Below are 13745 nucleotides of genomic sequence, written 5' to 3' on the forward strand. Positions count from 1 at the left end.
TTAGTGTGAGGTGTCCCTGCCCATGGCAGGGGGGTTGGAACTAGATGATCTTAAGGTCCTTTCCAACCCAAACCATTCTATGATTCTATGTTAAAGATGGCCCAGGAGTGATGACAATGAGAGCTGTCAGCACTTTATTTAACAGGTAGATAAAGTCCAGTTTACACAGAAAGCAATACTAACATTCACCAGTTACAGGATATGATTTTTATTGTGCAAATTTATTATTATAAATTGAAACATAAGTCAGGTATTTGACACTAATCATAAAAGTTTAATAAAAAGCAGAATGTTATATACAAATAATAAAACATTCAGATTCCAAAAGTCTGAGAGACTGCTTTAAAGACAACCAACACTAGTCATTCTTCAGTAAGCAGAAATGCTTTAGAAATACTTCACATAGCTATTCCATTTTCAGTCTGCCAGAAAACCTGGTCTTTAAACCGCAGGAAACCAGGAGACCTTTCTAGTAATACTTCTGATTTTCCATGAAGTCAGAGGTCAATAGATCCTCTGAACTTGAATTTTTTTGCAGATCGCTCACTTGCTCTAAGCTGGAACTTGTTTCCATAGATGTAGGAAATGAATCCATCAATCTCAAAACTAAATACATTGTTAAATTTGGGAACAACTGAAAAGTAAAAGAAAAGAAATTAACAAGAGTGGACAACTGTACATCTTTGTTATGAAAATATACAGAAGTACTCAGGGATATTATTCACATATATTCACAGACTTGAGTTTTGCTCGTTTTAAGGAGTTCATGCTCTGGCAAAAAAAGAAAATATAACCAAACCCTCTAAGTTTTTAAACTGCAATTACTAAAGTTCTCTTTTAGGAGCAAGCAATGTTGCAAGGAATATCTAATGTGAAGCAGATGAATGAGCCATGTGAATGACCATGTTGGGTTCACCGAAAATACCTTTTTAAGAACTGCTCAATTCTGAGATACTTTCGTGTAAGCTACTGGGTTGTTACTGGGTTAAGCTTTGGGACTCGGAAAAGCTAAACACACTGATATAAAACAATGTACTCAGAGGTGTAAGATGAAATAGTGGGTTTTAAAAAGTTCTGATCATTCAAATTGTGAAAAGCACTGAAAAAAATCTTACGTACCTTTTAATTTGTCCTCTTTGGTGATAATTTTGAACACACGTTTAAATTCCTGTAGAACGATTCCCGTTATCCCCACATAAGAGGGGCATTTTGATTTTGTGACTGAAAGAACAGAAATATGTGTTTATTTGAAAATTTCAGATGCTTTATTTTCTCTTCTACCTGTGATTTTAAAAACTGGTTAACAATATTCTGAAATAATGCCATTTTACTGTAATTAGTAAAATCTGCAGTTAATGTTTGCAGCTAACAACATGGGTTTTGAGAGCAGTTGAAAAGTAATTAGCATTGCATAGTAGAGAAAGAATCTCTCCACAGGGAATTTCAACTATTTCATTCTAGAGTGAATGACACTGAACGAATTTAAGCATCTGAAACACAGGAGTGTCTACTCAACTCCAGATGATTTTGTAAAAGAAACTAAATGGAATACCTGTAATGATTGCTCCATGGAGATCAGCTTTGAGCAGTTTGCCCTGCACAATATATGGTTGCCTTGAAGAAGAGGGTTGGATCAGAGGAGAGGAAAAGAAAGTTATATGGAAAGTTAGCTTTGAGCATGATTTTAGTAGTCACAGTCATGTTTTGTAAACCTCACAGAAATAGTACATAACCTTATCAAGTAACTGTTGTGTTTCAAGCAGTAGTTCAGTAAACCTGGAAATATCTACTAACTCAGGACCCAAACATACCCACCCACAAATACCTCAACTTACGATTCTGGCTTAAGGCCATGGCACAGGTCTCTGATATACTGTTTCCAGAGCTGATGTAGTGGTAGAAAGATGGCATACCTGTAGTAAAAGACAAAGTATTACACAAGAACTTAATGATCAAAACCCCTTTTGGCTTTTTACTGAAATAATCCATATTTACAACATATTTAAGACTACCTTTTGTTAAGTTTTGTAATCTGCTTTCATAATCTGCTCTAAACAATAGAGTTGCTTTATAAAAAAGCACAAACCACGTTCCTTGCTGTCAGCCCAGAATGGTGATGTGTTTTAGAGGATCAGACTGTATCTAAGGTTTGAGGAGATTCCTACTCAGTCCTTTCCCCACTGGTCATTACAACAGCTGGTATTTTAGTCTGTGGTTTGAGGAACCTGATTGCAGAGTTTTGGGTGTCTGGTCATAGGCAGTCTAATGAAAACCTGAAATCAGGGGTGATTGTATTTGGGTCTGATCTTGTTATGGTTGGGTACATAAAAGGAGAGAGACCAGGTGGAGAAGTGAATTTACCAACTGCACAGACAGGACAGAAGTCACACTGACTATACATACTGAAGGGCTAGTACCTGGCCGAGTGTGCTGCTGCTTTTATATACTATTGATATACTGTTACACAAAGGAAATAGTTAAGCTCTTACCTTTGCTGCTTGGGTTCAATTTCAAAAAGACGCATTTCTCGCCTCTGCTTGGCAGTAAAACCTTTGGTTTTCTTCCTCTTTTGCTTGGTCTTTTTCTTGGCGTAATGCTCAAGAACCACAGCTTTCCGAGTCAGCATGTCCTGGATAGCATTATCTTTCTTTTTCGGCATGCTAAGCTTCAGGAAGGCATTTACAAACTCTTTGGCCTCTTCTGAGCTCTGAGGCTGAAGATATTTTAGAAGAGACTTTAAAATGTGAAAGTTTTTTCATTCAAACACCACAGAAACGGGAGTTACACACAGGAACCGCTACCGCAGAACGCTCACATGCTGCACCCTGCTGCACCCCAGCTCACACCAGCCGCGTTACCCCACGCCGCTGTCATAACGCGTCCGGGGCCCCGGCCAGGGGAGACAACCGGTACCGTCAGTGTCCAACACGGTTTCTATGCGGCTCCGTGCGCCAGGAGCAGGGCCCGCCTCGCAACGGCCGCAGCGACCGCGCCGCTCCCGGACCCCGGACCCCACCGGTCCCGGACCCCCCGGCGGCGGTACCTGGAGGCGCAGCTCCCCGGTGTCCTGGGGCCGCAGCCGCCGGTACAGCTCCGGTGCCAGCGGGCCGGTGCAGCCCGTCAGGGACTCACCCTCCATGGCGGCGGCTGCGGCGCTTCCGGCGCGGGTGGTGACGATTACAGAGGCGACGCGTGGAGAGCCGCTCGACGGGGCGGCCGCGCTGTCCGCCGTGTCCTCGGTGTCCTCGGTGTCCGCGGTGTCCGCAGTGGCCGCAGTGTCCCCGGTGTCCTCGGTGTCCGCAGTGTCCGCGGTGTCCGCTCCTCCCAGCGGGGCCCGGCGGTGCCGACCCCTCAGCCCAGGCCTGCCCCGGTCCCGTTCCCGGCTCAGGCGCTGCTGGCGCTGCCGGAGCTCAGGGATGGAACAAGCGCCGCCGCACAGCGCACGTCCAGCGCCTCAGGCTGGGCTGTGTGTGCCCACAGGAGGCCTTGGGCACGGTGAGCCCAGCGCGTTCCCTTGGACTTGAGGATGACTGTGGCAGTCCCATAGGACAGAAAGGAAGGGAAGTCAAAGCTTTGTTAGCAAACAGGAGCCAGTGCAGGAGTGTGGGTGTGAGGGGGCAGGGAAGGAACTGATTCTGCTGCTGAAAGCCTTTTATAGACAGTTTGTGGTACATGGAGTATCAGAATAAATACCAGTTTGGTACCAGCTCCGCTGCTGGTTCGGGCAGTAAATCCTTAACCTCAGATTTCAGAGGCTTCTGTGTTTAAGGTGCCCCAGGAAGAGGAGCCCCCACAAGCAGCCGTGTTTCTGGGTTGTTTAACGCTGACAACAGGATCCCCAGGAGCTCGGTGTCTCTCATAAATCATAAGCTGTGCTAGGCTTGGGTTTAGAGGGAAACCACCACTGAGACCGAAATCCACATGTAAATCAGGGAAGTGACATTGATTATCCCAGCCGTGAGGTTCTGCAGAGGGGAAAGCTGTGGCCAGTGTAGGTTGTTAGATTAGCCATTTAAATTAAGCTAGATAGGGACAATTTGATACCTTCAATACCTTTAATTTTTGTTACATGTCTGAACGTAATGTTACTATTATTATTCAAGTCACAGGTTTATTTCAGTAGAGCTTGTGATGCAAAATTAACATTTTTCAGCCATCAAAGAGAGTCTTACAAACTGAAATCTGGCTATTATTGATCCCTTTTATACTAAAAAATCTCTGACTGGGAGAGTAAGCTGAGCACCAGGTAACTCAGTTACTTCAGTTAGAAGTCTTGCCAGTCATACCTTCTGTCATGTAGGCCACCTCATTTCCTGTAGTCACCCACCTCTTCAGTAGGGTCACATACAGTTGGAGTAGACAAGTCTGTGAGTATTGATTTGTATCTTTGTGTAAAATCTGTCCTCATGTTTCTAGCAACAAAGGTCAATAATCAGGGAGATGCTGCTGTCTGTGGAGTTTACTGCCTCTGACATCTCACTGCCTCTGTCCTGGGGTAGGTCAAAGTCTCACTCACTGTACAACAACAGAGGTACCTTGAAACCAGAGCAGACAGTTCCTTTTCCTTGCCAGCCTAGTCCCAACCCAGGCTGCCACCTGCTCATACATGATGGTTCTCCAAATACAGAAGGGGTTTTTATTCACGTCATGGAGGCCTATTGGCTGAGCAGGTAATTATCACTGTTTGGTGAAGGATACTTAGGGAGCAAGTTACTCAGGGTATAGGAAACGGTTTTTTGAGTGCTGCTGTGAAACACAAAGGCACTAAAGTGATCCCTATCAGGGAATGAAATTGTGGATCTCTGCATGTGTGTAGAGAAAGGGCCAGTCTCTGCAGGGTATTAAGTGTGAACACCAGCTGGTTTGTAGCACAGACCTCCTGGCAGTTAAGTATATGCCACAGCAAGCTGATCTCTGGTTTTACAAAGCGTGGACTCCTTGAGTTGTCATTGCTACTAAAAACCCATCAGTTTTCATGAATGGAGTACCAGGATAAGTGCTATGGGTCTTTAGGGCCATATGAGTGCTCCTTCACTGGATTTATGCTGCAATTCCTAGGGCACTTCAGGGATTAATAGTCAAATCAGTGTTGGCGGTGCTGGTATTGTAAATCCAATGATCCAGGCTAAACTGGTGCCTGGGGAAACCAGTCTCTTCCAACAGCTCTGCATCTTCATTTCCCAATTTATCTTCAGATGTAATGTCTGAGGGAGTGAGGTGAGTGCATTAAGTGTGTGTCCCAGCAAGAAGGCTCTGCATCAGGAGGTCAGAGTTCCATCAAATAAACTTGGAAAAGAATAGACAAAGAAACTGAGAAACCAGTGAATAGGCAAAGACAATTTGTAAGTAAGAAAAAGAAGGCTCAGAAATGAGGAGATATGGGTAAAATGAGAATAGAAAATGAAGTGGAAATATTTAAACAAAATAATTATAATGCAGATTTCCAAATGTGCAGCATCAACTGCTCTGCATGTCTTAGTCCCTGAGACTTCTCAAACATTTTACTTCAAGTAAATCACCTTGAAATAGGTTTATAGTGATGTAAGTCCCTAATATATATTATTAATACCAACCTATTGGTGCCAACACTGGCGTTTCTTAGTCTGTTAAATCTATGTACGGCTTTATTTATTGCTTTCTAAAGACAATCTGAAACCCCTAACCAAGCACAAGCCCAGCGCTAAGCGATCTGACCATAAGCACCAGGGGGCTGTGTTGCTGCACTGAGGCACTGCTGAAGGACTGGGATGGGGAGAGCACCCTGTGCACGCCAGCGTGGGAGCGGTTACAGAAAGAGCTTTGTTGGCACTCAGAGAGAGCTGAAAGGCAAGATGCAGACTGAGCAGAGATAATTAAAGGTAATAAAACCACAATCAAGGATATTTGTGTGACACAAGAATAGAAGACCAGTGGGTTTTTTTACAAAGAGTCATTGTGAACTGAAGAGAGATGAGCAAAAGTATGAGAAGTGAACTGATGTGTGTAAAAAGTGACTGGGCTATAATCACAGTTAACCTTTGCAGATTGTCACTGGTACAAGGAATAAATACCGTCCTTCTGTCTCAGCAAGCATGTGAGCTCTCAAGATCAATACAGTTTATTCCTTTTGGCCACATTTTATTAGCAGCTAAATGTGGTCCTTAGAGATACCTGTATTGGTGAAAGTGATTTCCATTTAAGCTCTTCTGAACTGATTCCGTCTATCCAAATATCCAGCTGCTAATGCAACTGCCAGCCCCTTTCCTACATGCAGCCAGCCTGTGTAGGTCCCATGGCTGCCCCTCCACCTCCTGCCTGCATCTCACCATCACTTTTGCCTTTTCCTCCCTCTGCTGACATCTTTTGGCCTGGGTTCTCTATGCCCATGTTTCCTGTGCCCTGTTGCTGCCCGTACCCTGCATGCCCCAGTTCCCCCTGGCTCCACTGTCCAGCTCCCGGGTGGTGCTAGTGTGGAACGTGCCTTGTGCTTCCAGGGATCCGGTACTCGTGGCTCCCTGCAGAAACCGGTCTAGGAAAGGGTCATGGGGCAGAGCTGTCATTAGCAAGGCAGGTTGATGGAGTATTTGGTGTTAGCAGCCTGAATTCTCATGTCAGTGTAGGTTTGCTAGGGGGAAGTTTGCAGGTGTGATGTTTGGAAGCTCAGACTCTTGCATTATGGGCTTGGCTGACGGCTTTTATATGGCTGTGTTTCATTAATGAGTGTAATCTTTTGATGTACTCTGTTTTCCTTGAGTGGTTTTTTCCCCCCCTTTTTCTGTAAGTTTTTCTGCTTTTTCAGCTCGTTTATAACTCATGGGTTGTGATGAGATGAGTATCTCCAGGTGTCCATCCCGTGTGTTGTCTTACCCCCCAGCTGACTAACTGCTCTTTCCATTGTATTATCCTTGGAGTCCTGGCTCCTTTTACCTCAGATTGCAGGTACCACCTCAGGGTAAGTTAGAGACTGGCTTTTCTGTGTGCAAGGAAAACAGAAAGTGCTCAGAAATCCAGCCCAGAAATCCCAGTGGCACAGAAATCAGAACGCAAATAATAATCCCAAAATGCTTCCAGAAAAATATGTCAAGGATTTAAAAGCCGAGGTTTAAAACAAAGACGGAGCTGTTCTGGGAGGCTGGCTGAAGCACCCGTTGCAGAGGCTGATCTCACTAGAGGGCAGCCCGAGACTGGGGTCGCAGCCACAGGCTCCTGCTTGTGTTCTCTGTACCTGCTCCTGCCTGCTTCAAGTCTAAAAATAATAATAAAGCTTTAAAATGGTTTCCTGTTTTGGAAGAAATTTGCTTGTTTGCAGCTGTTTTCTGCATACAGGTATCCAGTTCCACCATCCCCCAGCCTCTTCTGCACCACAGTACAATTATCAGTGGAAAGAGTATTTTGAAGAAGTTCAATTTCCCTATGAATTTAGGAGGGCGCTCTTCTAAATACCAGAACAATCTTACATCAAAATAAGAAGCTATGTCCTTCTTTAAATACTAAAAATAGGAGGGACCCTGGAATACCTGGAGATAACTGCTGCAAACCAGAGCTGCCCAGCCTCGCCATGCAGAGCAATGCTAAGAAACCCCACCACTCTCTCTGTAAAACAGTAATGGGGAGTCCACAAGCTGAGGCTTTGGCAGCAGACATTTGGTTCCCTGGCATGCTGAGATCACATATGATCCAAACCCACCTCAGGGCAGCAGCCACTGCTGCTCCTCTGAACAGCTTGTATTTACTAATTAATAGCAGCATTCTGCATTCATGTATTATTCCATCAGTCTATCTCGCAGCCATTACTGTTGCTGTGCTTTGAATCACATTTAGATCTTGTTGAATATTTTATTTTAAAGTAAAACTAGCATTGATTCGTGATAGTCACGTGTGATGCAAACTGAGTATTAAAAATGATAAATTATGGAGTAATAATAGTCACTGGAGTTACAGCAGACCAACCAGTAGAATGTATTTAATTTGGTTTTGGTTAAACTACATACAATTAGCATAATTCATTAGCATTTAAAAATAATACATATCAAGAGCTTTTGGGCTCAAACCCCAGTTATCTTGGACATCAACATGACATAGACAAGGGGTTTGTGTGTATCTCCACCTTGGGGCTCTGGTGTGAGATGAAGCAGTGTTGACTAGGACTGAGGTGACAGGAGGGAAGAGACACGTTTCACACAAGGCTCCTGTTAAAAGTGTGTGTTTCATTACAGCATCTTTCACTCCATTCCCAGCAGGTGCTGAAGACCTGGGGATGCCGCATGCTCTGGCTAAGGGGCTCTCACTCATGGAGGAGCAGTGTCTGCAGCTCTGCTGCCTCCTGCACTGCTTGCATCCAGCCAGTGCTTCATGCCAAACATGCCTGGAGTTGTGAACTGGGTGAACTCCCAAGGAAGTTGAAAAGGTTCATTAATTAAACAAATACACTTCCTCATTTTTCCTCTGTAATGACTCATCTTTCTCAAAGGCATCGCTATCAGCATGCCCTGTTCCTGCCACACTCTTAGTAACATGTGTAGGCTAAAAGGACTGAGCTGTTCTCTTCAGTAGGAGTCAGCTCATGCATCTCCAAAGAGATGTGTTGCTGAGTGCACACACATAAAGACCTTGTCTGCTGAGGCACCCTGGAGCATCAGGTCCCACTGGTTTGAATGTGTCTGTACACATTCAGGTCGTGGAACCCAGAGGAAAACAAGTGGAAACTCTTACTCTGTTGAAGCTGGGCTGAAGGAGCCCATGGCTACAGTCTACACCTGACTAGCATTGTCCTGCAGAGGAGCTAAGAGCTGCTTTACCTGCCTGGTCACTTAGGTTACTTGGCACCATTAACACTGGCTGTGATTGTTGGTAATGCAGTAGGCAGCATTTTCTGTAATTGTGTCTACATGACCCAGTTATAGAGGCATCGTTATCATGTAAAGTGTGGCCCAAACCATCACGAGGGATTCGGGCAGATCCCTGTGGCTGGACTGCAATGAAGGGCACTGAGCCATGTGCTTGGGAGTCTCTTGGCTTTGCCACTTGCTGTTTTCATACATGGGAGGATGAAAAGAAGTCACAGCAGCTGAGTGTTTTCTTGGCTCCCACTGCAGGCAAGGTCTGTCTGTGCAGGGTGTTCAGGCTTTCAGCTCCCCTTCTGTACTGTGATTCCTTCTGAGCTGCCAGGATGTGGTGGGGCCATGAGGGGCTTAATGCTGCTGGATTGCTTTGATAATTGTGTGAAAAAAGCCCAACCCATCCAAAGCCAACCAGAAAAACCCTATTTGAGATCAGTGCTCCAGTGAGTACCTCCTAAAGAAACAATAACCTGGTGCAATAGGAAATATTTTATCCATCTCCAGTGGAAATCTGATAAACAGCAGAGAGGCAGGTGTCCGAGGAGATAACTGTAATAAATGTGGCTGCAGTTCTGGAGTGAGCTAGCCTCTCAGGCTGGTAATTAAATAAAGCCCCTCTCAGGAGATGCTGGAAGCTAATAGGTATACATGGAGATGCCGGTTCATTTGCCTCAGCAATGTATGTTAATTTTAGCATAAAATTAATTTATACATTTTGCAGTGGAACAAAACATCAGGGGAAGGAGGAGGAGGAACTTTCATCCTGCCAGTGATGAGTTCAAATGGTATGAAGCACCTTCTTAAACACGAAATAGTGGGTGAGAAAGAAAAGCAGATCGTCTAAACAGAATTAACTGGTCACACACTTAAAACTGGCCTGAACCACGTTTGCAGGCAGCTGCCAGGGGATCCTCTGCTTTGCCACAGCTCAGTTCGTACAGAGCCCTAGTTAGCAAATATCTTGAGTTGCTCAGTGTTGATGTGGGTTAAAGGATTTCTAAGAGTTACCTGAGTGTGGAATTAGGAGTGCTGCAGTGGTGGGTTACACTCACAGTGGGTATCTGAGACCACAGTAATCAAAAGGGCTTTGGTGGGTGCAGAGGGGAGGTGCAGGGCAGCACTAACAGAACCTCACATGCCGTCTGGGTTGGCACAGTGAGCAAGTCTCTGCTCAGTACCCTGTTAATGACCTACCCTGACAGAGCTGCCCCTGCCTGGTTTGTGGCTGTCATGTTCTGGCAGAAACCGATTCTGAGGCTGAGCAGATGCCAAAGTGGGGGATTGTTGCCTGGTGTGGGAAGTGGTGAGGGGACTGTTACCCACTGTGTGCATGAGCAGAGTGTGTTTGTTATGGTCCCTCTCTGAAGTCCAGTTGTGTCCAGTTTCAGTCATGGGTCACAGCCGCCGAGCTCCCGTGCATGCAGCTGCCTGTGTTGGAGGATGGATGCTGTTAACGCTGTGCCTTGGGGACTGGGGTTGTCAGGGCTTGCAGCTGGTGTGTGCCTCCACACAGCCCCTCTGCTGCGGGCAGCATGAGCTCCTGCTGGGTGCATGGTGCTTGTAGAGGTAAGGCCCTGATTTATACCTGAGGTGTGGCATTAAAGGCACGACTATAGGTATTTCAGCTCTGAAACACACACTGTAGCACAGCAGGCTTCTTTCTAAAGAAGTCTTCTGATCTGTAAATTACTAGCATTGAGGCAGCAGAAGCAAAGCGGATTTCCCTTTGTTGTTTCCTGCCTTAGAGGAGGAATATTTGCTTGCCCTTCAGTGTGATTACAGCTCACTTACCAACACTCCTTTTTGAATCTCAGACACATGCTTTGGAACATCCACAAGATGTGTTCGTTTTCAGAGCCTGGAGCACTTGGTGCCCTGCTAAAGTTCACTTAAGAAAAATAGTAGTTCCAGCTGAATTCATATTGTGAAATTACAGGTCCATTTGAATCAAAGCAGAAGTGGTGGCAGGTTAGGGTCAGGGAAGGAGGGTAATAACATCTGCAGCAAAGTGCACCCAGCAGCTCTCTGCAAATATTTAACTTTTTATAGGACATTTTCCTTTTCTTTGTATAATTATGCAAAAGAATAGAACTATAAAAGTGCAGCAGATGCTGAAAGCAAGGTCAGGCCTTGCTCAGGGGTTGTAACTGCAGACACTATAAATGGTGTCTCAGATGCTGATGGACTTTAGAGCGATGGGCTCTGTCCTTCGTGTGGATGGAGGTCTGTGACCTCCTTGCCCACCGTGTGTCTCCAGGGGTGTCCTCCCTGTGGGGCTGGTGAGGCTGATCCTGGCTGCACTCTGCAGCCATTGCCCTCATCCCACAGAAGTCAGCTCAATACTTTGTGTTCCACACTGCAGCTGTCAGAATGCACATTTTTCATGGGAAAAGAGCATCACTGGCAGCTTTTCATAGCAGTACTGTAAGTATTATTTGCTCTTCCCACTCCTGCTACAGGGACTGGCTGCTGTGCCTCCTCCCAGCACTGCTGTAGTGTCTGTGACCCTGCTCCAGGGGCTCCCTGTCTGTGGAAGGGGTGAGCTAGGAAGATACATAGGAGTGTTTTTTGAGTTCTGTCTGTATCAGACTGTGTGTTTGCCTGCAGAGCTGTGTGAGATATGGAGGGGTTGTGAGGGGCTGTATCATTACAGGAGGGCTCCTGTGCTAGGGAGATAGATCATCTAAATGATGCCCCCTTTTGCCTGAGGAATTGCATGTGGCCCTCTGAGACCACCAAAGGGACTTCTAGAGATTCTAAGAGACTTTGGGGCATACCTTAGTGTATGTTCTGACACAACTGGATCCTACAGAGCCCTTCCATAACCTTGGCCTTTAAACAGAGATAGTGTTTATAGTTGTCCTCTTATGAGTTAAACTAACCAGAAGAAACTAGAGAGAATCATTTCCCACATTGTCTTGCATGGAAAAATACTAAACTCCACAGTTGCTGCCATCTTTTGCTGCCCTCACAGATAATGTGGGGTGAATTTTGGGGATGGGAAACAGGGGTGTTCAAGCTGAAGACGTTCAAGTGAAGACAGGTTACCTGTAGGCTGCAGCTCAAGTTCTGCTCCATCTTGGTAGCACCAAGAAGTGTTTGTGCATTGAACAGGGGTGATGAAGGAGCAGATCAGAGCTGGATCCCTTGTTCCGCCTGAGCACTGGAAGGAAGCGCTTTGAAGCCTGGCTTTGTATGCACCAGAAGGTGCAGCCCAGGATGTGTTGCAGCAGCAGAGTCCTGCTGCTGCTGGGAGCTGCGGGTTTAAAACTCTCTGAGCCTCCCACAAGGCACATGATTTACTAAACCACTGAGATACTGGGTCAGCCTTGTAAATCATTTTAATTATTTCACTAAACAGGTTGTGGAAATAGATCAGTAGAAAATATGGCATTTAGGCTTACAATGCAGTGCATTCATTATGGGAAAGGAATTGTATGAACTGATTTAGGAGCTCGTAATAACTGAAAATAACAATTTAATGGAAGTCTTCCAATCCTGCACTTTGATAGCAGGACACAGCTAGATGCAGTCTACCAATTTTAATCTCAGTCAAGTACACACAGCCTTTTTTTGACTCTCAAATGTCAGTCAAGTACAAGTAACTTGCAGGCTTTCAGCATCCCATAAATTACATTATAATAAGAGAAAAGCAGAGAAACTTCAACAACCAATTTAGATACTGGCAGGGTCACACAAACCAGGCTCAGAAAATACATTGCAATATAGCAAAGTGAAGGGGTTGCACTGCAGGGGCTTGTTTCCACTTGCAGTTGCTATTTCATGAGCCCATGGATTGTGCTGCTCGGCTTGAAGGGCACTTTTCTCCCTAAAATGTTGGGGTTTTTTCTTAAACATCTGCATACTAAATATATACTATATACTTGAAATACATATAAAGAGACACGGAGGAAACAAACCAGAGAAACCTAATCTCTGTTACGCAGTAAAGCCAGGTGTCAGCATCTAGTAGCTGGGGTCAGTATTGCTTCACTACTACTACTTCACTACTTGTACTGTAGCTAAACTAAATCTGGTCTGCTGTGTCCTGGTTTTCTTAATGCATGTGTGACAGTCACCTGGGCTGTTGCAGTATTTCCTCCTGAAATAAACTGTGCATTGTGACTCCTTAATGCCTTTTTGGCCATCGAGTAAGTGCTGAACCACACAGGCAGGGCTGTGGACAGAAGTTAAACTGCAGTCAGAGTGTGCACCCACTGCAGGAGGTTGCTTCCAGCCTGCTGATATGCAGGTGTCACATCAGTGATCTCCACGTTGCAGGCAGAGTTAAGCTTTTCTTTAAACCCTCAGGCTGGGTAGCACTCAAATAATGTACTTGGTAAGCATGCACCCCAGTTAGCGAGGGATGCATGGTGAAAATCATTATCAGTGACATACCCTTTTTCTCCATTGAGAAAAGCTTGTTTCATAGCAGAGGGAAACTTCAAGCAGTGGCAAATCCTGCTGTTCCTGCTTGTTCACCTGTCTCCCTGAGCTCCATCTGGCTGTTTTGGGAATGTGAAGAGTTGCTGAACAGTAAATGGCTTCAGCATGATGGCAGCTCCTCTGTCTCCTGCTCTCCATGGCAGGAGGGGTGTGCAACATCCAGGTCAGCATCCCTGTGGCTGCCTCCCTTCTTCCCTCACCAGTTTACAGTCACATTCCCAGCTGTAAACAACAACCCTTCCCAAGCCCTGTAAACACCAGCAGCAGCTGCCTGAAGGGGAACACAGTGTGTGAACATGTGCCATATCTGGGGCTCTGGACATGAGCAGTGCTCTCTCTGGTGCTGCTCTGCTCCAAAACCCAGCAGTGGCAAGGTCAGGGTTACCCAGGTGGTGTGCCTGAATCTGGGTGACATCTCCATGCACATTTATGACCAGGCTGATGAACACTTTCTGAACCCAGCACAGCTGCACACATTTG

General features: G+C 45.5%; 1 protein-coding gene across 1 annotated transcript; it reads right to left on the reverse strand.

The window, feature by feature from the left end:
- Positions 1-202: 202 nt before the first annotated feature.
- POP4 (POP4 homolog, ribonuclease P/MRP subunit) lies at positions 203-3189 on the reverse strand. The gene is made up of 6 exons (XM_005143286.3): positions 3044-3189; positions 2490-2713; positions 1836-1913; positions 1553-1614; positions 1120-1221; positions 203-634 (listed from the first exon to the last, which is right to left on the reverse strand). The coding sequence occupies exons 1-6, from the start codon at positions 3137-3139 to the stop codon at positions 498-500; spliced, it is 699 nt and encodes a 232-aa protein (XP_005143343.3). The 5' UTR covers positions 3140-3189; the 3' UTR covers positions 203-497.
- Positions 3190-13745: the final 10556 nt, after the last annotated feature.

This window comes from Melopsittacus undulatus, chromosome Z (genome assembly GCF_012275295.1).
Source record: "Melopsittacus undulatus isolate bMelUnd1 chromosome Z, bMelUnd1.mat.Z, whole genome shotgun sequence".
NCBI classification, from domain to species: Eukaryota; Metazoa; Chordata; class Aves; order Psittaciformes; family Psittaculidae; genus Melopsittacus; species Melopsittacus undulatus.